The sequence below is a fragment of the Tursiops truncatus genome, chromosome 19, assembly GCF_011762595.2.
Source record: "Tursiops truncatus isolate mTurTru1 chromosome 19, mTurTru1.mat.Y, whole genome shotgun sequence".
NCBI classification, from domain to species: Eukaryota; Metazoa; Chordata; class Mammalia; order Artiodactyla; family Delphinidae; genus Tursiops; species Tursiops truncatus.
The window spans coordinates 51,359,408-51,386,864 of NC_047052.1; the positions used below are offsets into that span (position 1 = coordinate 51,359,408).

General features: G+C 54.1%; 1 protein-coding gene across 4 annotated transcripts; it reads left to right on the forward strand.

Annotated features, from left to right (window-relative positions):
- The first annotated feature begins 1,799 nt into the window (after window positions 1-1,799).
- KASH5 (KASH domain containing 5) lies at window positions 1,800-25,970 on the forward strand. 4 transcript variants are annotated; one of them, XM_073796140.1, is made up of 20 exons: window positions 1,800-1,927; window positions 4,379-4,516; window positions 7,611-7,715; window positions 8,140-8,326; window positions 8,799-8,863; window positions 10,033-10,099; window positions 10,362-10,523; window positions 10,770-10,887; window positions 11,225-11,275; window positions 16,455-16,532; window positions 16,798-16,854; window positions 17,102-17,161; window positions 18,146-18,210; window positions 18,374-18,461; window positions 18,766-18,888; window positions 20,971-21,029; window positions 22,843-22,888; window positions 24,598-24,662; window positions 24,746-24,865; window positions 24,972-25,970. In XM_073796140.1, the coding sequence occupies exons 1-20, from the start codon at window positions 1,912-1,914 to the stop codon at window positions 25,129-25,131; spliced, it is 1,830 nt and encodes a 609-aa protein (XP_073652241.1). In that variant the 5' UTR covers window positions 1,800-1,911; the 3' UTR covers window positions 25,132-25,970. The 4 variants fall into 4 exon arrangements, with proteins under 4 accessions (XP_073652241.1, XP_073652240.1, XP_073652238.1 ...); XM_073796139.1 differs by having other exon boundaries at window positions 24,749-24,865; XM_073796137.1 differs by having other exon boundaries at window positions 16,455-16,616; window positions 18,335-18,461; window positions 24,746-25,970.
- The last annotated feature ends 1,487 nt before the right edge of the window (window positions 25,971-27,457 follow it).

The following is a 27,457-nucleotide window of genomic DNA, read 5'->3' on the forward strand; positions in this document are numbered from 1 at the left end:
ATTTTTAAAAATATGATTTGCATTAGCAAAACAAACAAAATACCTAGGAATAAACCTAACAAAAGATTTGCTAGATCTCTGACATTACTGAGAGTAATTAAAGAAAATCTGGATAAATAATTCATAGTAACAGTATACTTAATTGCCAAAAAGCAGAAACAACCCAATGTCCATCGAGAGTAAAATGATTCAGTCGTGGCGTATTTGTACAATGAAATATTACACAGCAGTGAAATAAATGACCTACTGCTACATGATGAATTCTATAAATATAACGCTGAGCAAAAGAGGCCATAATTCAAGGTGGTTACCTTTGGAGGGTAATGATTAAGAGGAAGTGTGAAGATTTCTGGGCTGCAGGCAATACTCTTTTTTTATATGGATGGTTTCATTAACGTATTACTCTATAAAAATTTAACTGAGGCATAACTTAAGATTTAGCACTTTATGTATAACTACACTATAAAATGGTTTTTAAATTATTTTAGGTTTTACAGAATTATTTTCCTCAAAAAAAGGAAAAAAAACAAGAAATACTGAAGGAATAAAATGAAAGAATGAAATTATACTAATAAAGTTAACGATGTCCAACACTTACCAGCCAGGGCTAAGAAAACCCTAGGCAAACATTCTTATTGAACTCTCATAAGACCCCATAGGGTGGATATTACTTGTTCCCATTTTAGGGAAGAAGCTGAGGTTCAGAGAGGTGAAATCACTTGCCAAAGTCACAGAGCAATGGCACTAGGTTTGTCTGATTCCCTATCTCACACTGTTAACCATTCACCACATCACCTGTCAAACAGGTTCTTTCCCAGGTCTTATAACAAGCTGCCACCTAATAGCCAAAATAATAACTATCAATTAACAAGGATTACCACCTTAAGTCCTCAAGGTGACCTAAGAAGCAATTATCTCCATTTCTGGGAGGAAAACTGAGGCTCAGAGAGGGTAAGCCATTGTGCCAAGGTTACAGGTAGGAAGTGATGGAGCCAAAATTCAAACCCAAGAATGTCTGACTCCAGCCTTATCATCACTCTAACACTGACCAGTAGTTACCAGGCACGGATTCTGTCCCTTCATTCATTCACTCAACGAAAAATTTTGAGCGCCCACACTGGGCCAGCCATGTTCTAGTCCCCAAACAGCCTCCTACTGCTCAGAGCTCACATTCCAGTGGGGGGTGACAAAGACAGTACACAAATATAGAATATGTCACGTGGCGAGACGTGCCACGAGGACCAATAAAAAAGAGTAAGTAGAGAGATGGGGGGTCTGAATTACAGGCAGTGTGTCAGAGGAAAGCCTCTCTGAGGAAGTAACACTTGAATGAATAAGGATGGGATGAACGGAAGAATGCAAAATCATTCCTTTTCTGTGTCTAGGCTAGCAAAGAGGCCGAATGCGTGGGACATCTTTTACCCCTAATGCCCCTCCTTAGGAGTCAATTTGGGATATAATTCTCTTCCTCGCTCTAGCCAGAAAAGCTGAGGCTATTTTTCCTCCACTCTCTCCTAAAAGGAATGAATAAAACGGTTTGGGAAAGAATCTTTCGGGGACCTATCAATACATGGTGACTGGAGCCACAAAAAGGCATGAGAGTGGTGAGGCAGGACAGGGCAGGGCATCATTGTGACGGTGACCGGCAACCTGGCACGGAACAGAGGGCAAAAGGGAGACGGCTTGCTGACTGATAAGAAGTGGGGGATGGACCAGGGGTCCCTCAGGCCAACGCTCCCTTGCTTGGGCCCATTTCACCTAGGCTTGAGGGCGTAGAGAAGATTCCAGCGCACGTGACGCAGCCTCCGCCGCCCTCTCCCGGCAGCTGTAGTCCCTTCACCCTTCGCCCGCTCGGCCAATACGCATGCGCCCCCTTCACGAGCCTGGTCGCGCGCCCCGGCAGCCCTACGCATGCGCGGCCTTACAGGTAACCGACTACACCCGCGCACGCCTGGCCCCCGCGTGCGCCTGCGTCGGGGGAGGAGCTCTGAGACGCCGCGCGCGCTCTCGGTCCCACCCCGCCGCCTTTGCTTTTCCGGGCGGGGTCAGCGCAGGCGTCTCTCCTCAACGACCCAGGTGCCGTTTGTTTGTCGTTCGTGGCCCTCAGCTGTGTCCCTAGACTGGGACGTGGCCTCAGGTGCGCCCTGGCCGTGGCGAGGTTCCCCGGACCAGCCGGGTCAGAGCCCCTCCTGAAATCCTGGCAGAGCCCCCAAATCCTAGGGGAGAGTCCCCAATATCAGGGCCTTCTAAGGCTTGTTAAAAGTCTTTTTGAAATCCTGACCAGATCCCCTCAGAAATACTGAAAGGAACCCCCCCAGGAAATCTTGTAGATGACCCCTGAAATCCTGTCAGAATCTTCTAGAAATTCTGTCAGACTTCTCCCTCAGAGCCTGTCAGAGACACCCCCCCAAACCCTGTTTCGCTCCTCCCAACTCCTATCAGAACCCTCCCCCCAAGTCCTGCCAGAGGTCCGCAGAAACCAAAAATCCTGTCAGATTCCCCTCCAAAATCGTGTTAGAGACGCCCTCCCCCGAAATCCGGAGACTCCCCAGAAATCCAGTCAGAGACCCCCTTGAAATCCCCACAATGCTTGCTTGGGTCCTCCTCCTGCTAGAATCTCCCCGTCAAAGACCCCTGAGGTCCACCAGAGCCTCCCTCGGTCCCTCACCAGGAGTGTGTCCCCCAAGCCCTGTCAGAGGCTCCCAGGGCCTGTCAGCACCCTCGCTCGCAGGGACCCTTCCCCATTCAGGCCCCACAGCCGTCACCCCCCTTCTGCACCCCCCAGCCTGGTCCACACTCTGGAAGGGTCTCTCTTGAAAGACCCCTTTTTCTAGGACCTTCTAAAAGCCACCAGGAAGTGTGCACTCCACAGCTGTGGACCCCGTCTGGCACCAGGGAGAGCAGGGCGTGGGGAGTACTTGGTGAGGAAAAGGGGGGCTGAGTGGGTGGGGTGAGGACAGACAGGCCCCAGGTGACCGTATGTTGATCGTGTGCCCCAGTGTGCCCAGTTCAGCCTTATATGGGCACCATTGTCTGTTGTCATTATTCGTAGCTCCCCTTTCACTCTTGAAAGTGTCCTGGAGTTGGGACAGTAAGTCGTATGGTCAACCTGGGTATGATGGAAGCAGGACAGGGCACTGTCAGGGCACAAAGGAGGGAGTCCCTAACTGCTCTAGGCACTCAAGGAAGGCTCCCCAGAGGAGCTGGGAGCCTGGGCCTGGGAGGACCGTGGGAAGATGCTGAGTCCCTATATGGGCCGTGAGGGACCTGGAGGTCGGCCAGTGGAGAGAAAAGTGGCAAGAAGAAGCCGGGAGTTTCAGGGACCGCTCTGTGCTGCACCAGCCTGAGGGGCTGGACTTAGCCCTGAGGGCACTTTTCCTGATGTGCGCCCAGTGGTGCCAGGACACCCCGCCAGGTTCCCATCCCCATGGGGATCACTTTCATGGTGTGGGGCCCTCTGGTGTCAGTTCACTGCGGCCTGGATCCCATGGCCTCGGTGCCCCGGGCCGCCTGCTGGGGGGTTCCAACTGAGGGCACTAGGGAGCCATGGGAGGGCTGGGAGCAGGAGAGAGGTGGGGATCAAACTCACAGGCGAAGCCAGCAGTTCCAAATACAAGCTGATAGGGCAAGAATGTCAGTAGCCCAGGGTGGTGTGAGAACCCAGGGACAGCCCCTCTTTCGGAAACGTTTTCCAGAGGAGGGGACATGGGAGCTGAGACAGGAAGGGCCAGTGAAGAGGATGTCCCAGGCAGAGACCTGGAGGTGGGAAGAACTGGCTCAGTTTGGGGAACAGCACACAGTTCAGAGTTGCTGGAGCAGCAAGTGGGATTTGGGGTCAGGGAGACAGGTGGGATCAGGCCATGAAGGGCCTTCGATATCAAGTCCAAGGTCTAGGCTTTGTCCACGGGGTGCTTGGGCGCTGTGGAAGGACATTGAGCAGGGGAGGGGCGGGTAGCTCTGGGGCCCTGTGAGGATGGATTGGGGCGGGAGACTGGAGTCAGGAAGCTGGGTCAAGGGCCCAGGGGGAGAGGCTGAGGCCTGACCAGCGGCCATAGGGAAGGAGAGGAGGGGTCAGGGGAGAGTCACTGGGCAGGAGGGACAGGGCTGGGGAACTTGACAAACTGCGAGGAGGAGGGATGGCAGGAAGGAGTGACCCTACCCCCTTTGATCTCTGCCGCCCACTCCTTGGGCCCCCCATTTTCCCAGCTCACACCTCCAGTCCATAAAACAGGTCTGAGTGGGAGCTGCACTGGTCCAGGCAGGGGTAGGCAAACTGGTTCTGAGAATCCAGAGCGGCCTGGCGCACAGGTGGGGCAGGGCAGGTCTTCATCCACGGGTGGCTGGTCTGAGGAGGCCATTCCCCTGTTTGTCCTTCCAGGATCTCTTGAAGAAGCTGGTCCCTTTTCGGTCCCTCCCGGTGATGTGGGGGAGCTGTTAGCTTCGCCAGCAGCTGCAGAGCAGCGGGGGTGGCCCATGGACCTGCCAGAGAGCCAGGCGGGTGGCCCTGCTGCCGAAGGTAGGTGGCTGCATCCCTGTTTGTCCCGTGGGAGGATGAAGAGGGAGGAGTGGGTGGATGGGACACCAGGCTGTGACTCGGGGACTTGGGAGAGGTGGCCTGGGGTGGCTGAGCCTCCACCTCAAGGCAGGGTGGGCGGTAGGGAGGGATCCTTGATGAAGTGCCTGCTGTGTGCCCACCTGCCTGGACACCTTATTTCATTTGCTCTGGGGAGGCCAGACTGGGAGAGTAGAAGCCTCTGCATGCGCTGTGCCCCCTGCCTGGAGCACCCTCTCCAGTGACCCACAGGCTACCCTCACTTCATTCAGATCTCTGCTTTCTGTAAAGCAGCTGCCCTGTCGCACTCTCTCCCCTTTCCTGCTTTACTTCTCTTCATAGCACTGACATCTATTTGTCTGTCTGTTTAGACTCTGTCTCCCCCACTAGAACATGAGCTCCACAGGGCAGCCTCGGTTTTATTCACTCTGGTATTCCCAGTCCCTAGAGCTGCGCTGGTCAATGTGCGAGCCATATATGTAATTTAAAATTTTGTTAGTAGCCACATTGAAAGAAAAAAAAAGAAACAGACAAAATGAATGGCAATAATAGATTTTATTTAACCCCATATATCCAAAACAGTATCCTTTCAGCATACAACAATATAAAAATGTGTTGGAGTCATTCTCTTTTTTTTCATACTAAGTCTTCAAAATCTGGTGTGTACTTTACACTAATAGAGCACCTCAATTTACACTCACCACAGTTCAGGTCTCAAGAACCACTGTGGCCAGCGGCTGCCCTGTTGGTCACGCTGCACTGGAGCAATGCCTGACATGTAATAGGAACCCAGTTGCTAAGTCCTTGAATAATTGGATGGATGCAGACCAAATGGGTGTGAAAGCGGCTTCGGGAGGAAGATGCTGGGTTGCCCTTCCTGAAACTCATCTATTAAGTGAGAGAGCCCGAGGGAGACTGCCATCCTAGAGGAGAGGCAAGACCCCTTTCTTAGAGGCTCCTAGCAGGCCTGGACTCTGGCCTCAGGAGGCTCTCCAGATAAGAAGGTAGGAGGCAGACACCGGGGTTCGGGAAGTGAGGGCAGGCTGACCGAGGGACCAACATCTAAACATCTAAACTTCGTCTGCACCAGCAGAGGGCGTGCGGCCACCGAGGAACCATGGCCAAGGGCTGAGCCAGCTTTGGGAGGCTCCCGAAGGAAAGGGAGGAACACACCCAGAAGGGATGGAGACCGAGGAAGGCAAGGAGGGAGAGAGAAGGCTCAGGGAACGGAGAGTCGCTGAGTTGTGGGGAAAGAAGCACAGAGACAGGGAAGAAAATGGGAGCGGTGGACATGGAGACAGGCAGGCAGGACTCAGGGGACAGAGAGATGGGGAGGAGGATGGGGAGAAAGAGCCAGAGAGAAAAAACTAGAAAAGGGACAGGACAGAGACAGAGGTAGAGACACTGAGGAAGGAAATGAAGGAAAGAAGACAGGAGAGAAGCAGAGTGACATCTTCCTGAGGGGCCCCGGGAGGCAGAGTGTCACATCTGCACTGTAGATACATGCAGATCCTCCGATCCCACGACATCTGGAGCCAGCCAGTCCTGGGTGACCTCACTGGGCCTCAGGGTCCTCCTCCATAACATGGGGGCACAGTGAGAGGAGGTGTCTCCCCTAACTATACATTTCCACTCCCCTTCCCTAGAAGCATGAGTTCAAACCCAAGGGGACAAATTTTAGCTCACTACAAAGAACCCTTGAAGAATCAGGGGGATGAGAAAGGGCACTCATATGTTGAACATGTGACCTTGGGCAAGTTTCTAACTTGCCCGTCTCTAAGTATCCTTATCTTTAAAGTGAGGCTAATAATAGCAGCCACCATGGTTGGTGTAAGATGCTCAGAAGGGGCCTGGCTCCTATTAAAGGCTGAATACATGTTCAGTTTTATTACTGAGCTCCCACCATGTGCCAGGCCCTCTGCCAGGACCTTTCCAGATTTTATCTCATCTCTTCTCCAGGAGCGAAGTAACCACCCCCCCACCCATTTTCCGGAGGAAGAAACTGAGGCTCCAAGAGCCTGAGTCCCTTGCCCAGATTGCCCCCTGAGTCTGTCAGACCTTGCAGCCTGTGCTTGGCCCTCTGCTATACCCAGCTGTCCAGGGTCAGGGCAGGGAGCCTCATAGGTCACTTCCAGCCCTGGGAAAGAGGCTGGGCTGGCCCAGTGGGTCCTGGGGTAGAGAATATATAGGCTCCTTCTATATCTTGGAGCATTTGTTGAGTACCTGTTATGTGTGGATACAGCAGTGGACAAACAGACCCCAGGATATTCACATTGTGCAGAGGCAGGGGAGAGGGGGTGCTCTTCAAATACATAGACCTAGCCCTCCCATCCCTGGGGAGGGGAGATCACTCTACCCACCCATTTTACCGGTGGGGAAACTGAGGCTCCAAAAGGAGAAAAGACTTGCTCACAGTCATGAAGCTGGACTCTGAGCTCCTAACTGCTCCCCACCCACCCTGCCTGGATTGCCCCATCCCCCTTCGTTTCAGGCCCCAGGCCGTGGGCACTGATGTCGCCAGCCTCAGGGATGTGGGAAGGAGAGAGACCCAGCCCCGAGGCAGGCTGGGAGACCGGAGATGCTGCCGGGAGTGATCGATCCAGGCTGCCCGCGCGATATTGGATTGTTCCTGGCTCCTGGGCCCACCTTCACCCTCGGCTTCTCCCAGAATCCTCTCTTCTTTGCCCTCCTCCACCCTTAGCCCCCTCTGAGCCGAGCCTGGGAAGCAGGGGAAGAGAGGAGGAAAGGCTGTACTCAGAGTATTTGTTCAGTATCTGGGCTCCTGAGCCAACTGAACACAAAGGATTCAACAGCAGGGGCACTTCCTGGCCTGAAAGATGGGGCCCACATTCCCAGGTCAGGGGATGGGGGAGGTGACTCAAAGACCCTCACATTGTGGCTGCCACCCAAAGCTTCCTGCGGTTCCCCACCAGCCCAAACTCCAGGCAGCTTGAAATGAATTCCTTTCCCTCTGCAGGAGCCAGGACCTGGGGTCACCCCTCTTTGCTCTTCATCGTCCCCCCTCCTCATAGGTGGGCTGGCACTCTTGTCTCCTCAGTGTACCTCTCGGACCAGCCAGAGGAGGGGAGCCTGGGGACACCGCTCAGCTTAGAGGAACAAATACTCAACTCCACGTTTGAAGCTTGTGACCCCCAGAGGACAGGTCAGAGAATCAAGGAATTATGAGGGATGGAGATGGGCGGCTGGGAACTGGGGAGCCATAGCGAGAGGGATGGGCTAGGGTGAAGTGGATGATTGTGGGAAGCTTCCGGAAGGAAATGGATAAGGGGATGGAGGCCTTTCAGGACAAGGACAGTGAGGGGAGGAAACTTGGGGAACCTTAACAGAGGAGGGTGGGGCTTTGGGGCCTGGGAGAGGGAGGAAGGGCAGCCACTGTGGACCTGGTGGGGCACAGCTGGTTCTCTTCAGTCCACCTTCTGCGGTGGGGATGACTGGGCCCCATTGCCCAAGGGCCATGGTGCTGGGGTGCCACCAGCCCAGCCAGTGGTCCCACTTCAAAGCCATTGCCTGTCCCCATCCCCCACCCCTCACCTGCCCGACTCCCTCACAGCCTGCTTTATCCCCAGGCACTGTGGCTGTGACCCATGTACTAGCCTACCTGGAGGCTGTGACGGGACGGGGTCCCCAGGATGCACGCCTCCAAACACTGGCCTGCAGCCTGGACCCCAATGGCGAGGGCCCTCAGGCCACTGTGGACTTGGACACCTTCCTGGTCATCATGCGGGACTGGATTGCTGCCTGTCAGCGGGATGGGTGGGTCCCCGCACCTCCCCCCTCCCCCAGGAAACCCTTCCTAAGATCTAACCTCATACCTGCTTACTGTAGCCAGCACCCTTTGGGCACAGCGACCTGCTGTAGTTGGAAGGAAGCTGAGGAGGAGAGAAAAGTAGAGATGGGGTTGGGAGGGGGTTCTGAGGACAAAGTGCCTGAAGTTGGGAGGCAGAGGGAGTCTGGGGGCAGAAATAAAATGGGCTGGAAGGAGGAGAAGGGTGATTGTTAAGGGGCTGACAGAGGCCTGTCCCTATCCCTCCTCCAAACCCAGTCCTTGCCCCTCCTGCTTTTCCATCTGGCCCCGGGCGCTTGCCATCTGGCCTCACCTTCCTCCCCACGGTGCTCACTCTCACCTGACCTGTCCCCTCCCACCACCCGCAATCCCCCTGCCAGTGGCTGGTCAGGAGTGGGCAGGTTGTTGCAGGGAGCTCTAAGCCTCATCCCTTTGATACAGGGGATTAGAGCTGGAAGAGGAGACCGCCTTTGAGGGAACCCTGACCTCCCAGCAACTGCCATCTGGTGAGATTGTTATATATAGAATGAAGCAGGCAGGCCCAGGGTCAGACAGTGTGGGGAACTTCCCACCCAGGGGCAGAGCAGGGGATGGGGCAGGACTCCAGAGACCTTTGCTCTAACCTGGAGCTGCGAGTTTGGCTTTCTAGATGCCTCCATGACATGACTGCCTCCCAGCTGCCCTGAGCTTTGGGGTTTATTTGTTTTTTTCCTCACGGGTTCTTTCTAACTCCTCCTAACACCAGCCCTGTTACAGAGGCCCCTCCTACCTCTCATCATCATCTCCATCACCATCATCAAGCTGGCCCCTCCCTGTACTCTAGTCCCTGCATTCAAGGTCCCTCTGGTCTTGTTGCTGGCACTGCCCCGCTCCGGCCTGGCCTCAGCTCAGGCTGTTTCTCAGCCTAAACTTTCCGTGTCTTCTCTAATCCTTCACACCTGATAGGGAAGCCCTGGTGGGGAAGGCCTGGGATGCTGCAGGCTAAGGTCCCTTTCTTTCCAGCTCCCTCAGCACAGACCTGCAGTCCTCCCCTGCAGAAATCTGATTATCTGACTCATTACCTGCCCTGCTGTTTGGTTGGCTGGTTTGCTCACCATTCTACCCCAAAGTCTTCACGCACAGGAGGTGCTCCATAAAAAAGTGTTCATGTTCTATTTCTCCAGGCTTATAAAAACAAAACAAAAGTCAAAAAATATAGCTTTCTTGTTATTCTCTGGAACCTCCTCCAACCGGGCTGTGAGCAGGGAAGGGGCAGGAGAGGGGAGGAGAGGCTGGAGGCCAGGAGTCCAGGGAGGAGGCTGTGGTGAGGATCCAGGGGGAGAAGGTGAGGCCTGAGGCAGGAGGAGTGAGGGAGCCAGGACAGCCCAGGGGCTGGGTGGGTGAGTGGGAGAACTGGGAGGACAGACAAGTTTGGGGCAGTTGAGGTGCTGCCCAATGTTGGGCATGATGAATGTAGGGTGGTTGGGGGCTATGGGGAGATCCAGTCTGAGCTCAAGGTACCCATGAGCAAGAGGCTTTCTGGATGGTGTGTATAATTGCAACCCCAGGAGCAGATGGGATCACCCAGAGTGAATCTGAGGATGGAGGCCAAAGGAAGACCAAGGCCGGAATCCTGGAGCAATCCAACATCTCAGGCCACCTGGGAGCCCACCACCCTCTGTCTGTCTCCCTCCAGGATGCTCAGAAGCTGAGGATCCAGCCAACCTGGAGAGCTTCGGAGGCGAAGACCCCAGACCTGAGTTGTACCTATCCTCAGCCCCTCCCTGCCCTCCCCCTGCCCATGCCCTCCAGCCTGCCTAGGGCCCAGGGCCTGGCCTAAGGCTTGGGGTCCTTCGGGAAGTGGGTGAGGGACACAGGCTGTGCTAATAGCGCAGGGAGAGTGGGGCAGTCTCCTATTTCTCTTTCTCTAGAAGAGCCGCATCTCCCCGACACCAACACCTACCCCGACCTGGGGAAAGGAGGCCAGGGCTGTGGGCAGTGACCCTGGACCTTCCCTGTCCCCAGGCCCGCCACAGCTGACCTGCTGAGCAGCCTGGAGGACTTGGAGCTCAGCAACCGCCGGCTGGCTGGGGAGAACGCCAAACTGCAGCGCAGTGTGGAGACAGCCGAGGAGGGTTCCCTGCACCTTGGGGAGGAAATTTTGGCTTTGCGCAAGCGCCTCCGCAGGTGGGCCCGGCCCCGCCCACCCTCCTGCACACCCCCGTGTCCCACCTGCCCACAGGCACAGGCTCACTGCCACTTTCTTAGTATTTTAGGTAGAAACTGGGTTTCTGTCCCCCACACTCAGTCTCTTTCCCTCCTTTTTCCTCTGGGTCTCTGTCTGGGATTTCTCTGTTGCTCTGAGTGGATCTACATCTGTGATCTCTGTCTTCCTCTCTCCCATGTGGCCCACCTGCCCCTGCCCCCACTCAGTACCCAACAGGCTCTGCAGTTTGCCAAGGCCTTGGATGAGGAACTGGAGGACCTGAAGACTCTGGCCAAGAGCCTGGAGGAACAGAATCGCGGCCTTCTGGCCCAAGCCCGTCAGACGGTGGGTTTCTGGCAAGGGGCACAAAGGTGCACTCTTCTTCCTACTATCTTGGAGTCTGAGCAACAGAGACTGACTATGGAGTGGGAAAGGGCAGAGGTCTCCCGGGCTTCCTCCCTCAGTCCAGGCCCTGCTCCCCAGACTTTGGATCCAGATCTACTTGCCGTCCCTCTCATGACAAAGGGGACAGCAGCAGTCAGCAGGGCTCCCCAGACGCATTCCCCCAGCCCTGCTCTTCAGTGACCCAGGCCCAAGTTGTGTGCCCAGGGGTGGAAAAAGGGCAATCTGGGGGCAAGGAGGCCTGAAAAGGCAGCTTTGTTCTCTCTCTGGGCTCGGTCAGGAAAAGGAGCAGCAGCAGCTGGTGGCTGAGATAGAGAGTCTGCAGGAGGAGGTGAGCTGAGGCCCAGTGCCCACCCCTACCCCTTCCCCAGTCCTCAGGATCTCCCTGCCCTACCCACTGCTGCCCCAAACACCCCCAGCCGCCTGCAACAAACACCCTTCAGTCTGGTGAGGGAGACCTCAGAAGCCCAATCCTAATGTGTGAAGTCCCTGAAGGTCACATGGCTGCATGTGAGGACTGCCACAGTCGGTAAGAGGGTGGGGCATGGGGCGGACTCCCGGTTACGTGAGGCTGCCTACATAAGCATGGGCCAGTCTGCCCTTCTCTGTGCCTCAGTGCCCTCACCTGCGAGAAAGGGAAAAATAATGGAATCTCCCTGGTTGGATTGTGTGAGATTTAAACAAGAGGATGCTAGGTACAAGGCAGGACACATGGAAAGAGCTCACTAGAAGATAGCTAGTGTTGTTCATATTTTTTATGGTGGAAAGATCACAGGCCTTAACGTCAGCCCTGATTCAAATCCCGTCTCTGGGAATCCCCTGGCAGTCCAGTGGTTAGGACTCTGAGCTTCCACTGCAGGGGACACGGGTTCGATCCCTGGCTGGGGAACTAAGATCCTACATGCTGCACAGCACGACCAAAAAGAAAAAAAACAAATCCCATCTCTGCCACTTACACAACAGACAGCCTTTAGGTATGTGACGTGCCCTTTCCGAGCCATAGTTTTATTCTCTAAGAACAGGAGGAAGGGTATCTGTTCGTCAGGATTGCTGTGGGGATTAAATGGCCACTTTTAGCCCAGAGCCTAACACATAGCATGAAGAGGCCCAGTCCAGCCTCAGGGCTGACTCAAGCCCCATTCTGAGACAGAAAACATCGTCTTAGTTAAAATTCTGGGTCCACCTACTCCTTTTAGGTGGAAATAAAGCCCACACGGAAGGTGGCATCTAAGTTGCTGGAGATCCATGCAGCATCTCAGTGCTCCTCAGTCAATGTCTGTTCTCTCTGCTGGTCACAGACTGATGTTCGTTGTCCCATCTGGTCCTTAGCCTTAGTCACCACTGCACGCTGGCATCCACTGGGGGGCTGGCATTGCCTTCTGGTCTCTGGATGTACTGTCCTCACTGCATCTGCTGGTGGTATCCCTCGTCGGAACCCGACAACCCACAAATGCCACTGGGGTTCCTCCACACCCTTTTAGGGGCACAGAGGAGGTTTAGCTGCTTTCCTGTGACTTTGTGTCTATAGGGGCCTCACTGGGCCTTCTGTGCCTTAGCTCCTCACACAGCCATCTCTGTTCTATTTTTCACACACCTTGCTGCTTCACAGACTGAGCTGGGAAACACCTCTCTCAGATTCCCAGATGTTCCAGAGGTTCTGTGGTTCAACTGCATCCATCCTGTCCAGCCGTCTAACCTGGGACTTGGGACTGGCCTCAGGGCCCATTTTCACTCTGTTGTTCTCTTCTTTGACTCTTCCTGAACTCCTCCTCCAGCGCTGAAGATCTCTGCCCAGTCCAGGCAGTAATACTCATTCTGCCTGATCCTCCCACATCTCTGTCCTATGTCTGTATTATGGCTTTTACACGTAAACCAAAAAATTTTCCACTATCATTCCCTGGCTCTTCCATGAAAATTCCCTCTGTCGGGACAATGGGAATCTCGCTGCAGGATGGCTGCCATGGTGTGAAGCATGGGGTGCAGACAGGATGTGACTGTTTCTTCTAGAACATCTCTTTTATTGGGGGTATAGTTGTTTTACAACGTTGTGTTGGTTTCTACCGTACAGCAAAGTGCCGTAGAGTTCCCTGTGCTATACAGCAGGTTCTCATTGGTTCTCTATTTTATACCTATTAGTGTATATATGTCAATCCCAATCTCCCAATTCATCCCACCCTCTCCCCCAAAACATCTCTTTTTAAGAACAAGAAGAGGGCTTCCCTGGTGGCGCAGTTGTTGAGAGTCCGCCTGCTGATGCAGGGGACACGGGTTCGTGCCCCGGTCCGGGAAGATCCCACATGCCGCGGAGCGGCTGGGCCCGTGAGCCATGGCCGCTGAGCCTGCGCGTCCGGAGCCTGTGCTCCGCAACGGGTGAGGCCACAACAGAGAGAGGCCCGCGTACCGCAAAAAAAAAAAAAAAAAGAAAGAAAAAAAAAGAACAAGAAGAAACTTTCCCTGAAGCCCCATGACAGGACCTCCCTCTCATATCTCATTGGCTAAAGTGACATCAAATGATTATAGCCGAACCACTCCCTGACATGGATAACACAGCCACCGATAGGTCTGGGATACTTTCAGCTCGGAAGAAGAAAGCACCAAAGAACCGGTGGCTTCAGTCTGAAGGACACTAATTAACTTAACAAGAGGTTTTGAAGGTTCTGGGCTGGTTTGGCAGCTTTTTGACTTGTTTGTCTGCCCGTGGCCTCGGGATCACGGATGGCTACAACAGCTCCAGACCTCACGTTCTCACTCAAAGCAGGACAAAGAGGGACAAATGCTCCTCTCACGGCTCTCTCTCTTCATAAGAAGGAAACATTTTTCCAGGAGCACCTCCACTCCACCCCCGCACCAGCAGACTCCTCTCACAGCTCACTGGATTACATGACGAGAGGCTGGGATAATATCTGACCTTCCTCAGCCTCTGGAGTGGGAGGCAAACGAGTGAGAGGGGGTGAGAATGGCTGCTGGGTTAGCTAACCAGCCGGGTATCTGTCCTGAATCTGCTGAGATTTCCATCTTGATTCACCTCCAGAGCTGCGGCTGGGACCCACCTGCCCGCGTGGATAGTGGACCCCCAAGGAAAGTAGGAGAGGGAAGAAGCAGGGTGAATGGCAGCCGGCAGTCTCTGCCTCCTCCTGGCCCAGAAGGCCTGTGCCAGGTCAAGTGCCTTGAGCAGCGCCTGGGACATCCTAGGCGCTTGATAAACAAGCTATTCTTGGTTCCCTTCCCCCACCTTTCCCTTCTCAGCAGCTGCCTACAGACCATCTATAGATCAAGTTCTCAAGTTACAGTAGAATAATGCTGGAGTAAGGGACACTCAGCTTTCCTACCAGAACGTACAGAGCAGGGCTCAGGTTACTGCAGAAGGAGGCAGGAGCGGCTGAGTAACCAGGTTCCCTGCCGAGTGGCCCAGGATCCAGCCTGTAAATCCCGACCAGGTGGACAGATGTTGACACAGCATTCCTGGCCCGTCCTTCCTCTGCCCTTCACCTGGCAGCCCAGGCCCGCTGAGCCTGAGAGGGGGAGAAGGCGGCTGATGGAGGACTTGGAGCTGAGCCAGGCTGGAGTGAGGCGGGGAGCTGACCTTGGTATCCCTAGGGGCGCAAGGAGGAGGGATGTGGCCAAGGGTAAGTCAACTGCCTCCGTGCTCCTGAAATGCTTTCCCCAGTGACTGCCTCATGTCAAAACTCAGTGCAACTTGCTAGGTTTTTGGTGCCTGGAAGCTCTAGACTGGAATTTGGTCTGTTTTATTCTCAAATCCCATTTTGTGGCTGGCGTGGGCTGCCCTCTCCCAGCCCCCTTGTTTTCGCAGATAACTCTCTTTACCCTTGAGGACTCAGACCCAGTACATCCTCCTTGCAAAGCCTGGGCTCCCACAAGGCCCAGGGCCCTAGGCCCACCTCATGTATTATCATCTGCTTCTGTGTCAGTCTCCACCTCCAGTGATGAGCAACTTGAGGTGAGGGACGAAGCTCGTTCCCCATTCTCATCCAGGGCTGCAACTGGCTCAGAGGAGTCTGGGAGTTAAAAGTGCAGGATTCGGGCTTCCCTGGTGGCACAGTGGTTGCGAGTCCACCTGCCAATGCAGGGGACGCAGGTTCATGCCCCGGTCCGGGAAGATCCCACATGCTGTGGAGCGGCTGGGCCCATGAGCCATGGCCGCTGAGCCTGCGCGTCTGGAGCCTGTGCTCCGCAACGGAAGAGGCCACAACAGTGAGAGGCCCGTGTACTGCAGAACAACAACAACAAAAGTGCAGGATTTGGAATCAGATTTGGGTTTGAGTCCACTTACTCTCCACGTGACCTTGGCCAAGTTTCTTAGCCACGCCAATCCTTAATTTCTTCTGTAAAACTGGGGATGATTACAGTGTAAAAATTAATAATTGGGACAGCCAGACTTTACATTCTTCCTGAAAGGCACAGTATAACGCATATAGCAGTATCCATGAAATCTTCCTTCCAAAAATTAAACAGGAGTCTGGACAAGGCCCTGGACCTACACATCAGTTTATAGGAAATAATGAGGGGGGAGGAGCATGGTAAATATCCTGCACAGGGAACAAGAACACAGTAAAGCAAATCCAAACACACCAATTCTACAGGACAAATGACCTGGTTTCTTCTACAAATGAAGGACCTGAAAAAATGCCAGGACTGGGGAGGCTGGGGATCACTGTCAGATGAAAAGAAATGGGAGGTTTCAACCAAAAGCCATGGTGGACCTTGTTTGGATCCTCATTCAAAGAAGCTAAACGTGAAAAGACATTTGTGCGACAACCGAAACCAAAAAAGAGCACTGGGTGTGCAATGATATTAAGGAATTATGAATAATTTTGTTAAGAGTGATCACTGTATTGTGGTTTTACTAGAGGAAAAGTCCTCAAGTAGAAAATACAAATGCTGGAGTAGTTACAGGTGAAATAATATGATGCCTGGGGTTTACTTTAAAATACTCTGGTTAAACAAAACAAAACAAAAAAATTTGAAAAATATAGAAGAAATAAATGGGGAGAATGTATATGATTATTGAAATTGGGTGATGGATAATGGGGGTTCATCATACTGGTATTTTTGAGGGGGGCTGTGCCCCGCAGCTTGTGGGATCTTAGCTCCCCAACCAGGGATTGAACCCAGGCCCTCAGCAGTGAGAGTGTGGAGTCTTCACCATGGACTGCCAGGGAATTCCCATCTTTATCTTTAAAATAGGGCATAAGAAATAAGCTAACACTGGCAAGGTGTTCAGTAACTATTAGCAATAATAATTAGCTCATTTAATCCTCACAGCCACCCCGTGCATCCTATCTTATCTCCATTTTTGCAGCTCTATTTTGATTTTTCATCCGCAAATCAAAGCTGAGATCCCATAGGATGGTTAGAAGGATTAAATGGGCTAAAACATAGACAGTGCTGAGCATGAGGCCCAAGGCACATCAAGTGCTCAGCAAATGTCAGCCATGAATATTAACATGGCCGTTTGCTGAAGTGAATGTGACCAGGGTCCCTTCTTTCAGAACGAGAAGCTGCTGGCCGAGCAGGATGGAGTGAAAAGGAGGAGTGAGGAGCTGGCCACGGAGAAAGAGGCTTTGAAGGTGCCACCCGTCCCTAGCACCTTGACAACTTCCTACCACCCCGAGGCCATTTTTACAATCACCAGTTTCAGCCCCCGTGGTCTGGTGAGATCAGGGACTTCAGTCAAGCCGTCAGGTTCCCAGGGCCAGTGGGCAACTCAGCTGAAACCCCTCTCGGTGTAGCTGATGTCCAGAGACATGGATGGAGGTTGAGGAGAGGGGCTCGGGAGAGTGGGCAGGCCAGGAAGGGCAGGCCAGACAGATGGACGGGCTCCTTCCTTGGCAGCGGCAGCTCTACGAGTGTGAACGCCTCATTTGCCAGCGAGACGCCATCCTCTCCGAGGTGAGGGGGCTGGGGGAAAACATTTGCCTTCTGTGTGTCTCCTGCCCCAAGTCTGCAAAGGGAAGTCCTGCTTGGCTGTAATCCTTGGATAATTAGCCAGGAGAGATCAGAGTGGTTCCCGGGAAACTGGTGCTCTCCCTCAGGCCCTAGCTCTTCCCCCAAGCCCACCCCGCCTGTCCCCGCAACACCCAGCCTCAGTGTCTTTGGAGGGCTGGGCCCAGTCTCAGTGAGCTTTGGGCTTTCCCAGCGCACTCGCCACGCGGAGAGTCTAGCCAAGACCTTGGAGGAGTACAGAACTACAATCCAGGTAACCCACTGGCCTGGCCCCACTCTCCCCACTTCTCTTTTGCCATCTCTGGGATTTGCTGCCTGCTTCTGTCTCTGTTGATCTTTTTCCAAGTCTCCACGTCTTGTTTCTTCCATCGCTACTGTTTGACTGTGTGTCTCTCTCCCTTTCTGTCTCTCTCTGCCTTTTCACTTTTCCTCTGTTCCTTCCTTTCTCTCTCTCTATCTCCATCTCCTATCCACATTCCTTTTTTTTTTTTAAATATTTATTTATTTATTTGGCTATGTTGGGTCTTAGTTGCAGCACACGGGGTCTCTGTTGCAGCGCACGGGCTTCTCTAGTTGCGGCACGCAGGCTTCTCTCTAGTTGTGGTGTGCGGGCTCCAGAGCGCGCAGGCTCAGTAGCTGTGGCGCGCGGACTTAGTTGCCCCAAGGCAGGTGGGATCTTAGTTCCCCAATGAGGAATCGAACCCACGTCCCCTGCATTGGAAGGCAGATTCTTAACCACTATACCACCAGGGAAATCCCTCCCATCCACTTTCATTCTCTGTGGGTGACTTCTCACCACATCTCCCCTCCTCCTATTTCTGTATCTCTGCCGGGCTTGTTTAGATTCTTGTCTCGGCCTCTCTCTGGATCTAGTCCCTCTGTCTCCTGAGGCGACTCCTCTCTCTATACCTTGTCTTCAGAGTCTCTTGCACCCCATGTGTCTCTTGCCTCTCTGTGAATCTGTTTCTGTGTCTCTCGTTTTTCCATGTGTTTTATCTCTGCCTTCCTTTTCTTAATTTTCCTGACTGATAGGTTACCTTCTGGGTTCCTGTTACTCTTTGCCTCTCTTTGGCTTCCTAAGTTTCTGTCACTGTTTCTTCCCCTTCTCCCTTGGCAATATGTGTCTGGAGGAGCCCAAAGAAGTCACAGGAGTGGAACTGACCTTGGAAGAGGAGCCCAGGCATGGGGGGGTGGGGAAAAATGGAGACCCAGGGGTCCCCCACTTTGTCCTTTGCAGGAACTGAAGCTGGAAATTTCACACCTGGAGGAGCAGCTGAGTCAGACCCATGAGGGGCTGGATGAGTGAGTGGAATGGCAGGGGTGGAGGAGGCAGGAGGGGAGCCCCAGGACAGGGACCCCTGGCCTCCAGCCCCAAGGTGGGCAGGGCAGCAACCCCAGCATAGGCTGACGGACAGGTGGTGGGCAGGCATGGAGGCAGCTTTCCCCGTCCTGACTGTGTGGCCAGGCTACCCGAAGGGGCTCAGGTGAGGAGAGTGGACTGGACCAAGCTGCCACGACCATCGCTGGGTGTGGAGATCCAGGCCATTCGGCAGGTGGGCCTGACACCCCCAGAACACCCTAACCCACCGCCAGCGGCAACTCTGACCCAGCCCTCTCACACCACCCCAGTTCCCCCAGGACCATCTCAGTCCTTAACTTCATCCCTAACCCAGTCCTTGGTCTGAGCACCAAACCCCTGCCGGGTGCTGCCCCCACCGACTCCCCAGCCCAACCTCTCACACCACCTTCTTGCCATCTCCCATCCTCACGCCTCAGCCCATCTCCATCCCACCTCTGACCTGTCTTCTGCCTTAATCTGACTCTCCATGGCCTCAGAAACAACTTCTTCTCTCCCAGAAACAGGAAGTGGCAGCCGCCGATCTCTCCAACCCTTTGTGTGGCGTGTGGCAGTGGGAGGAGGTCATCAATGAGACCAATGAGGAAGCTGAGTTTCCACCTGAAGCCCCAACTGGGGGGCAGGTGAGCACAGGAGGGACTCTGAGACCACTGGATCCAGGGGCCGGGAAAGGGGCCTGGGACACCATGTGCCTTCACTGTTCCCCATCTCATAGACAGATGTTGACTGAGGGCCTGCTGGCTGCTGGCCAAGGAGCCCCCAGCCAGACAGGACACCACCCCTGCCCTCTAGGGACTGGCCTGCTGGTGTGGAAGACAAAAGTGAACAAAGCAAACACACAAATTGCATGCTAGTGGTTGTCCTTATTTCAAATACACTGTCAGGAATCACCTTATTTAAAATGGGACTACAGTGGGAAGGGAGTAAGTGAATTGTTCTTCTTGACACCATAAAGGTACAGTAAGCATTTACCTTTTGAATATGTCACCTTTAAGAAAAACTTAACAAGCCCTCTACGTAATCTTGAATTCAACAATAGCCATTGTTTTATGACTTCCGTAATTACCTGAACAATATTTCAAACGTTGTTTGAAACAACGAAGACAACTCATCTTCAGTGTTCACAGCTGAAAAGTGAGATTTTAAGCTGTTAGTGCCAGAAGAATTCCTTTTTTTTAAGGAAATATTGCTAACAGCTCTGTAAACAACGCTGTATTGTCTTGAAAATTATACTGCTTCAAAGCTGTTCATCATCCTTAAAAGACAAACTCGTTTCTCTGTTCACTTTTTCCCTGAGTTGAGAGAAGCTTCTGTTTCTCTTTGACACCAGCGCTCCTGTGGGATTCCTCACTGACCTCTCCCACTGCTTCTGCGAGGTTTAGGCACCCTCATCCCTCATCCTGTTACTCATGGGAAACTGAGGCTCAGAGGGCGATCACACAGCTTGTGGGGGGCGGAGCCACGCTCCTCAGGGGAAGTGTAAATTAGAGCGAGCTTCTGCTGAGAGTGGTCCGTTGCCTCCTGGAGGGGAAGGCTGACCCGGGCCTCCGGGTGCTGCCTGCGCTGGCTCCTGGGGATACAGAGCGGAGTCATTCAGGGCCTGGCTTCTCCAGCGCTCAAGGCCTGGTAGAGATCATGCAATCAGGCCATCCCAATGCAGGATGATCCATGTGCTAGACGTGGGCGGTGGGCCCTGTGGGAGCCTCGAGAAGAGAGTTTCCATGTTGGGTAGGCGACCGAAGGAGATATCACAGGGAAACTGACACGAGTTTATTTTGAAGAAAGAAAGAAGTTAAGTGGTGTGATAAAGGAGAGGTCTTCCAGGCAGTGGGAACAGTAAATGCAAGGATGTGAGAGCGTGAAACCACATAACATGTTTGTGGAGCAGAGGGCAGTGGGGGTGACTAATGAGAGATGAGGTCTGGCTGGATAATGAAAGGAATTCCCTGTCAATGAAGCTGAGAGGTTGTGCTTTTCTCCATCAAGCCACAGGAAGGCTGAGGGTAGGGAGGGGCAGGTCACCTCTGGATGTAGAAAGACCCCTCTGGGGCCACATGGGGACTGACTGGAGGCTGAGAGCCTGGGAGGCCAGGGAGGAGGCTGGGAAAGTGATCCAGAGGTAGAGGGTGAAGGTTGAGCCAGACCAGGGCCTTGGGATAGAGAAAAAGGGGCAGGGAGACAGAGCTGCCGACCTGCTGACAGCGAGGTTGAGGGCGCTGGATTCCGGGAAGGGAGTAGACAGAAAGACGCTGAACTTAGCTTGCCACCCTGTGAGGTAAGCACCCTGAGGGATAGGGGGGTGCTTCTCGGGGCAGTGGGTGCACAAGGCTGGAGCTCAGGGATGTACTTATAAAAGTGTCGAGTTGGTGGTTGAGACCACAGGCAAGGATGGATGTCTCCAGAGAAAATGGAGGGGGACCTGGGTCCCCAAGACTGGGAACTTGGGAGGAGAAGAGTGTTGGAAGGGAAACGTTGAGCCTCTTTGGGGCCCAGATGAGTGTGAGAGGCGCAGGGGTCCTGAACTCCTGGGTCCTGAAGGAGAAAGGGGCTTGCTGGAACAACTGTCCTGCTTCTGGCTTCTGCTCCTGGAGGGATGCTAGAGCCACTCTCAAGTGGGGCCCAAGAGGAGGGCAGGGCTTAGAAGCAGGTGGTGAATTCTTGGCAGGTGTTGCAGCCTGGGAGACCTAAGCTTTTCTTTCCCACAGAGAAACTTCCAGGCAGAGCCTGCATACCCTCATGAAGGAAGGAAGGAGCGATCAATGTGGTAAGAAGATTGGTCCTCCCTGAGCCATCCCTCTGCCTCTAGCTGACGCCTCTAGCTGACGCCAACTCTCAGATGGCTAGAGTACAAGGCCTGGAAGAGCCCCGAGGGAGTGCATCACTCATTCCCTCGTTCATTCATGCTGAGGCCACCCTGGGCCTGCAGACCAGGATGAGTGAGACCCAGCCCTGCCCTCAGACCCTGATCGTTCCAGAAGGACCCATCCAGCACCCAACCCCACCTGGGGGGAAATACTTTTGGAGGAGGCCCTGCTTGGGATCCTTTAGGAGTGGTATTCGTATAGGAGGCCCTTAGACAAGAAGACAGTTGTCAGGCAGATGGGACAGCTCAGTCACTAAGTCACTGTCACTGAACACACCTCTCCCAAGGCCTCCAGGGAACTATGGGATGAATGAGACCAAGACTGTGCCCCAGGAGAGCAGCCAGACAGTTGGGAGATCATCAGGGGCTCTGGAATCAGACAGCCTGGGTTCAGATCCCAGCTCGGTTACTTTGTGATGGGGTGGAGTGAACCCCTGCCCTGTGATTGTTACCGACTGTTACGAGGCTCATGTGCAGCCTCGGAGGATAGAGAAAGCACTAGATGTCTGGGCCCACCCTCCTCCATGGGGCCTCTGCCTTCCTGCGGTGCCTCTCTGTTCCCCCTCCCCTCTTGCAGGCTCCCGGCTGCGGCAACTAATGAGGCTGCCTGCCGCGGCCTCTAATTGGACTTGTCTGGGAAAGCTGAGATTGGGCAGGATGGGGGCCCTGGAGCTGTGACCTCCCCCAGCGTCACCAGGGAATGGAAGAGGGGGCTGAGCAGCGGCGTAGACAAGGGCTGGCGTAGGGGCTGGACATCCGAGCAGGGTGCGGTGGGTAGGGGCAGCATGATCCACAGATTGGGAAGCTGGGAGTGAGGGAAGTGGTGAATCCTGTGACCCCTAGACGTGACCAGGGGCGAGAGCTTGGACCTTGAGAGAGGGGCTGGGGGTCCCCGAATAGAAGTCCCAGAGGATCAGACAGCTGTGTGTCTGACTGGGGCAGACGCTGGGGCCCACGAGCCTGGATTGGATGGGAGTTGAGGAAACAGCTGTATCCTGAGGGTGTTGGGCCTGAAGCTGGTAGCTAAGGCTGGAAGGCTGGATCCCTGATCCCCAGCGAAGGTGGTTGGCAGGTGTTGTGGACCTCTGGGTCTCCAAGGGACGTCAGGGCTGGCCAGCTTGAGGCCTGAGTCCCCAGAGAGGCATTTCAGGGGCTCAGACAGCTGTGACCATAGGAGGCGCAGAGGCTGGAGCTTGCACACTTAAGAGAAATGATTTGGGATGGGGGCAGGGCCCACACAGCTGGGTTCTGGAGTCAAGGAAGTCTGAGCTGGAGTCCCAGTTCTCAAGACCCAGTAAGACCGAGACTGACTGAAAATGGCCCAACCCACCAGGCAGGAAGCTGGGCCAGGGGGTGGGGTCCCGGAGAGATCTGAGTCTCTGGTGTTTTGGGTGTGAGAGAACCAGAAGCCTCTGATCAACTGGGGGATCAGCTGGGAAAGTAGCAGCTGAGAAAGCCAATGAGGTGGAGAGGCCCCTGACCCTGTAGGAGTCACATACTCTGGAGAATTTGGTGAAAATTCCCTTGAAAAAATACAGATGCTGAGACCTACTCGCAACAGTTTGCTTGTTGGCAAACTCCAGGATATCCTCCAGGTCTCTCCACGGTGCCCATCCATGTTAAGAGCCCTCCTTTAAAGGTTCTGCCACACAGCGGGCGAATGGGAACCAGGCAGGGGAGACAGATGCTTGCAGCGACTTTCTTGTCACCCCAGGTTACCCAGGAGAGAGGAAGAAGAGGAAGCAGAGATCCCGGTCATGGTACGCAGTCCCCTGCACCATCCACTGCAGGCCCTCAGATGAGGCTGCTGTAGTCACAGCTCCTCCCCAGCCCCTGCCCACACCCACAAGCAGGCCAAGAGATAACGATGCCCTCGCTGCAGCTAATGAGAGGAGACGGTGCTGTAGAGGGAGGCTGCAGGCCAGTGGGCGGCCAGAATGTTCCCAGGGGACCCCCCAAGCACACATACAGGGCCGCAGCCGCTACACCACAGACGTGGCTACACCCCCGGGTTGCAAAAATGCACAGGCACAAGCGCCCACACTCAGGAAGGGCCGGGCCCTCCCTGGCCAGCCCAGAACGCCTTTGGGGCACCGCACCTGTCACAGCTGCCCTGCCCGGCACCACCCACACCAGCTCCTTTGCTTCTCAAAGTGGCAGGTGACAATCCTGATTCTTAGGCAAGGGAAGAGAGGGAAGGAAATTTGGCGAGGTCAGAAGCCTGCAGTCCTCAGATAAGAACCGTGAGCCCTGAAGGTGTGCCAGCCTCCGTTCCAGGCACCTGGGACCCTTCAGGGCCCACACCGTCCAACATGGTCTCTCTGAGCAGCCTGACCCCAAGCCCACTTCTTTCCCACCACACCACGCTCCCTTCCATGGAGACTGGGGCCTCACCTCAGTTTCCTCGTGGCTAGTGTGACAGCAATCTTTACCCAGCTCTCAGGGTGAGGATAAGTGTTAAGGATCAGGTAGTAAAGTGCCTGGCACAGAGCAGACACACAGGAGGCGACAGTGGTGAAGATAGTGGCTGGGGTTGGTGTTCCTGGAACTCTTTATTTATTATTGTATTGTTATTACCATATCATCATCCACAGAGCAAAGGCATGGGTGGGAAAGCCTGAGATCTGCAGAGGGGATGCCCTTTCAGAAAGACACGGGGGATGAGGTGGGAAAGTGAGTCAGGAGGAGTATTGGGGGCTTTAATCTTAAAGTGCCTGCTGGGCCTGGCACAGGGCAGGAAGATGGACCCAAAGAGTATACATGGGGGCTTCCCTGGTGGCGCAGTGGTTGAGGGTCCGCCTGCCGATGCAGGGGACACGGGTTCGTGCCCCGGTCCGGGAGGATCCCACATGCCGCGGAGCGGCTGGGCCCGTGAGCCATGGCCGCTGAGCCTGCGCGTCCGGAGCCTGTGCTTCACTACGGGAGAGACCACAACAGTGAGAGGCCCGCATACCGCAAAAAAAAAAACCAAAAAACAGTATCCACGGTGGACTAGGCCCAGCCCAGGGCTGGGCTCCTCAAGAATATGGAGTTTCTGCCCTCAGGGAGCCTGTATACTTCCAGAATCAGATAGAAGATGGAAATAATAATGTTGAGTAGCTCACGCAGTTATTGTACGCTCACTGTCTGCCAGGCACTGTTCTGAGCCTGCCTCCTGATTTTTTGGTTTTTGCCCACATTCACTCATTCATTCTCCACTTCAGCCCTGTGAGGTGGGTGCCGTCATCATCCCCATCCAGCACATGGAGAAAGTGGGGCCTGGAGAGATGGGGGGACGTGCCAAGGGACACATAGCAGGAAACTGGCAGAGCTGGGGGCTCAACGCAGCAGTGCGTCTCCGGGAGGCTCACGCACTGAATCACTGTGTCCCACCCCCTTCCATGTGGTCGCTTCTGTCCAGTGGGCTGAACCTAGCACCGCTCCCAATCCAGGACCCGGTGTCTCAAGTTTGTCTCCTTTGTCCTTCCAGGTGGATCTCCCCATCCCTCTGGGAGACTCACACCCTGGAGACATCCCAGGAAGCCCTCCTGAGAGGTAGAGGGACCCAAGGGCCTGGGGGCAGACTTGGGGGCAGAGAAAAAGTCCAGCACCATCGCCCTGCTTTCCTTTCCCCCCAGCAGGCCCTCAGAGCCGGAGCTGCAGCAAGCCCTGGTGCCGGTGGTGAAGGAGCTGGTCCCAGTCAGGAGGCCAGTCTGGGGCCACCTCTGCCTGCGCCCCCTGCACCCCCAGCAGCTCAGGTGCACCCCAAGGCGTCTCCAGAAGGAGGGTGATGGTCAGACAGGGCACTTCCGGGATACCATGGGCTCCCCTGGGCCCCCCAAGCACTGTGCTGCCTCCCCACAGAGTCACTCGGCACCCGCTGATCCTGGCGCCAGTCCTGGGCCTGCTGCTGCTGCTGCTACTGCTACTGCTGCTGCTGCTCTCGGTCCGGCTGCTGGGCCAGTCCCCGACCCCCACCTGGCCCCACCTCCAGCTCTGCTACCTCCAGCCGCCTCCAGTGTGAGGCACGCATCCTGCCGCCTCAGAGCGGCGTCTAGTTCAGTGATTTAACAGGGGCTCTTTTTACTGTTAATCCCGTGGGTGTGCCACTGTGATTTGGGATTATCCCATTGCCGGGACCCTAGATACAGTGCTGCAGGGTCCACAGTCCTGTATTGGGTTTTTATGTGAAGTCTCTTGTTTTTTTAACGTTGACAACTACATTTCTTAGCAATAGCAAAACACAACCAGTAATGGATTAAGCACTAGGAGTTATATTTCCCTCACAAAACAAGTCTGGAGGAGGGCAGTTGTGGACCCACAGCTCAGTCTGCATAGCACCGGGACCAGCGTGCTGTGATTCTCTGTGACTCTCTTGGCCCTCCCCCTGTGCTCAGGAGGTGGCAGGTGTTGTAGCTTCATACGTCATATCTGCAGGGAGAAGGGGACACATCTCTTCCTTTTTATAAAGAAAAGCAATAGCCTTCCCAGAGCCAGCAGCAGACTCTCATCGGCCAGAACTGTTTGGCATGACCACCCCTAGCTGAAAGGGCAACTCGGAGAGCATCTCTCTTGGCAGAAAGAGGGAGAACAAGATGTGAGCCAGGCACACACATAGATGTCACCAACGGCCAGCAGGAAACGGTGTGCCATTTGTTCATTCAGCAAACACTTAGTGATCATCTATTTGCCATGGCTAGACCTTAGAAGACAGAAAAATAGACCCTCCAATGCCAGGCTGAGGAGCACTGATTTTTCTCCTGAGGATGATGGGAGTTTGGGGGACATTTAATTACTTGTTTTTGGTTATTTACTTTGTAATTGAGGTATAACTTACATACAATGATAAATGGACAAATCAAGTATCAGCTGGATAAATTACTGCACATGTAAACATCCATGAAACCAAAACCCGGGTCAAGATATAGAACAGTTTCAGCACTGTAGAGGCTTCCTTGGGAGAGCTTTGAGCCAGGCAGGACAGTGATAGAGGTAGCTACAGGCTCTGTGAGAGCTCAGGAAAAGCACCTAACCCAGCCTGGGAGGTTAGAGATTTCTTCCCAAATAGGTGACATCTGCATTTAGTCTTGGAAGATGGGTAAGGTTGGTTATAGTAAACAGAGGTGGGAGAGGGTGTCCCAGGCAGAGGGATAAAAGTGTGTGAAGACCAGGTGGTTGGAAAGCACCTCTGTGTGTAGAAAGCCATAGGCAGCACCATGTTGCTTGGATTTAAAAAAAAAAAAAAAAAAAAGCCAGGGAAGGATTTGAGGCTTTAGAGTTGTGAGAAAAAAGATAGGCAGACAAGAGCCCATTAAGGGTTTTGAACACCAGCTTGAACTCTACTGCCAAGTGCCCAAGAAAGTGCTGTGATCAGGGAAGGGGCAGAATCAACTCTGGGTGGGAAAGAGACCTTCTGAGCCTGTACAGAGGATGAATAATAATGGAGTGAGGCTGGAGGCAGGAGGTGGGGAGAAGGCTGGGGCCATGGTCCAGGTGAGAGAGCATGAGGCCTGAGCTGGGCTGGGTGCATGGATGGAAAAAAGGGCAGGGCAGAAAGAGGCAGAGCAGGAAGGACAGAGCCAGGACTGACAGGCTATGAAGGAGGATGAAGAGGGAAGAGGCAAGGACTGCACCTGCATCTGACCCACTGACTCGTAGACAGTGGAGCCATTCCCAACATAGGTAACCCATGAGAAGGGGTGGGCTTGTGGGGGACACTCTGAGCTCATGTGGGGAGGAGTGAGTGTCTGGGTTCCAAGAAGTGGCTGGAGCCCTGAGCACTGAGCATTCAGTCTAGAAATGGGGGTCTGGATGTTATTAGCTGTGATGGTGATTGAAATGTGGGGATTGCTGAAATTTCCTGAGGAGAAGGGAGTAGAGTGGGAAGGGGTTTGGGGCACCATTTTGTGAAAAGCCTCAAATGCTAGACAAGCGATCTGGGAGGATGGACTTCCCTGGTGGTCCCGTGGTTAAGACTCCCCGCTCCCAACGCAGGGGAACCAGTTTCGATCCCTGGTCAGGAAACTAGATCCCGCATGCTGCAACGAAGATTCTCGCAAATAAGACCCTGCGCAGCCTAATTAATAAAAAAAAAAAAAAGTGGGGAGGAAGTACAGGAAGAGCACAGGCCAAGACGGAGTTACCAGGCCCTTCAGCAAACAGAGGATGAGGCTTCTCACAGGGTTGTGAGGCTGAAAGAGCCAATACAATGGTATGTGGAAGAGTGCCCAGCATACAGTAACTACTCATAACATTTTAATTCTATTTCTCCATGAGAGTAGTGGAATGGTCTAGACTTCTGAAGTTGCACAGATTTGGGTTCCAATTATCCTTCACTAGCGCTGACAACT

What these genes read in the sequence shown, in the direction of transcription:
- KASH5 (XM_073796137.1), top strand. An exon ending in TTGCGCAAGCGCCTCCGCAG is followed by an intron (nt 10,524 to 10,769) that starts GTGGGCCCGGCC and finishes GCCCCCACTCAG; the next exon opens with TACCCAACAGGCTCTGCAGT. An exon ending in TGGCCCAAGCCCGTCAGACG is followed by an intron (nt 10,888 to 11,224) that starts GTGGGTTTCTGG and finishes GGGCTCGGTCAG; the next exon opens with GAAAAGGAGCAGCAGCAGCT.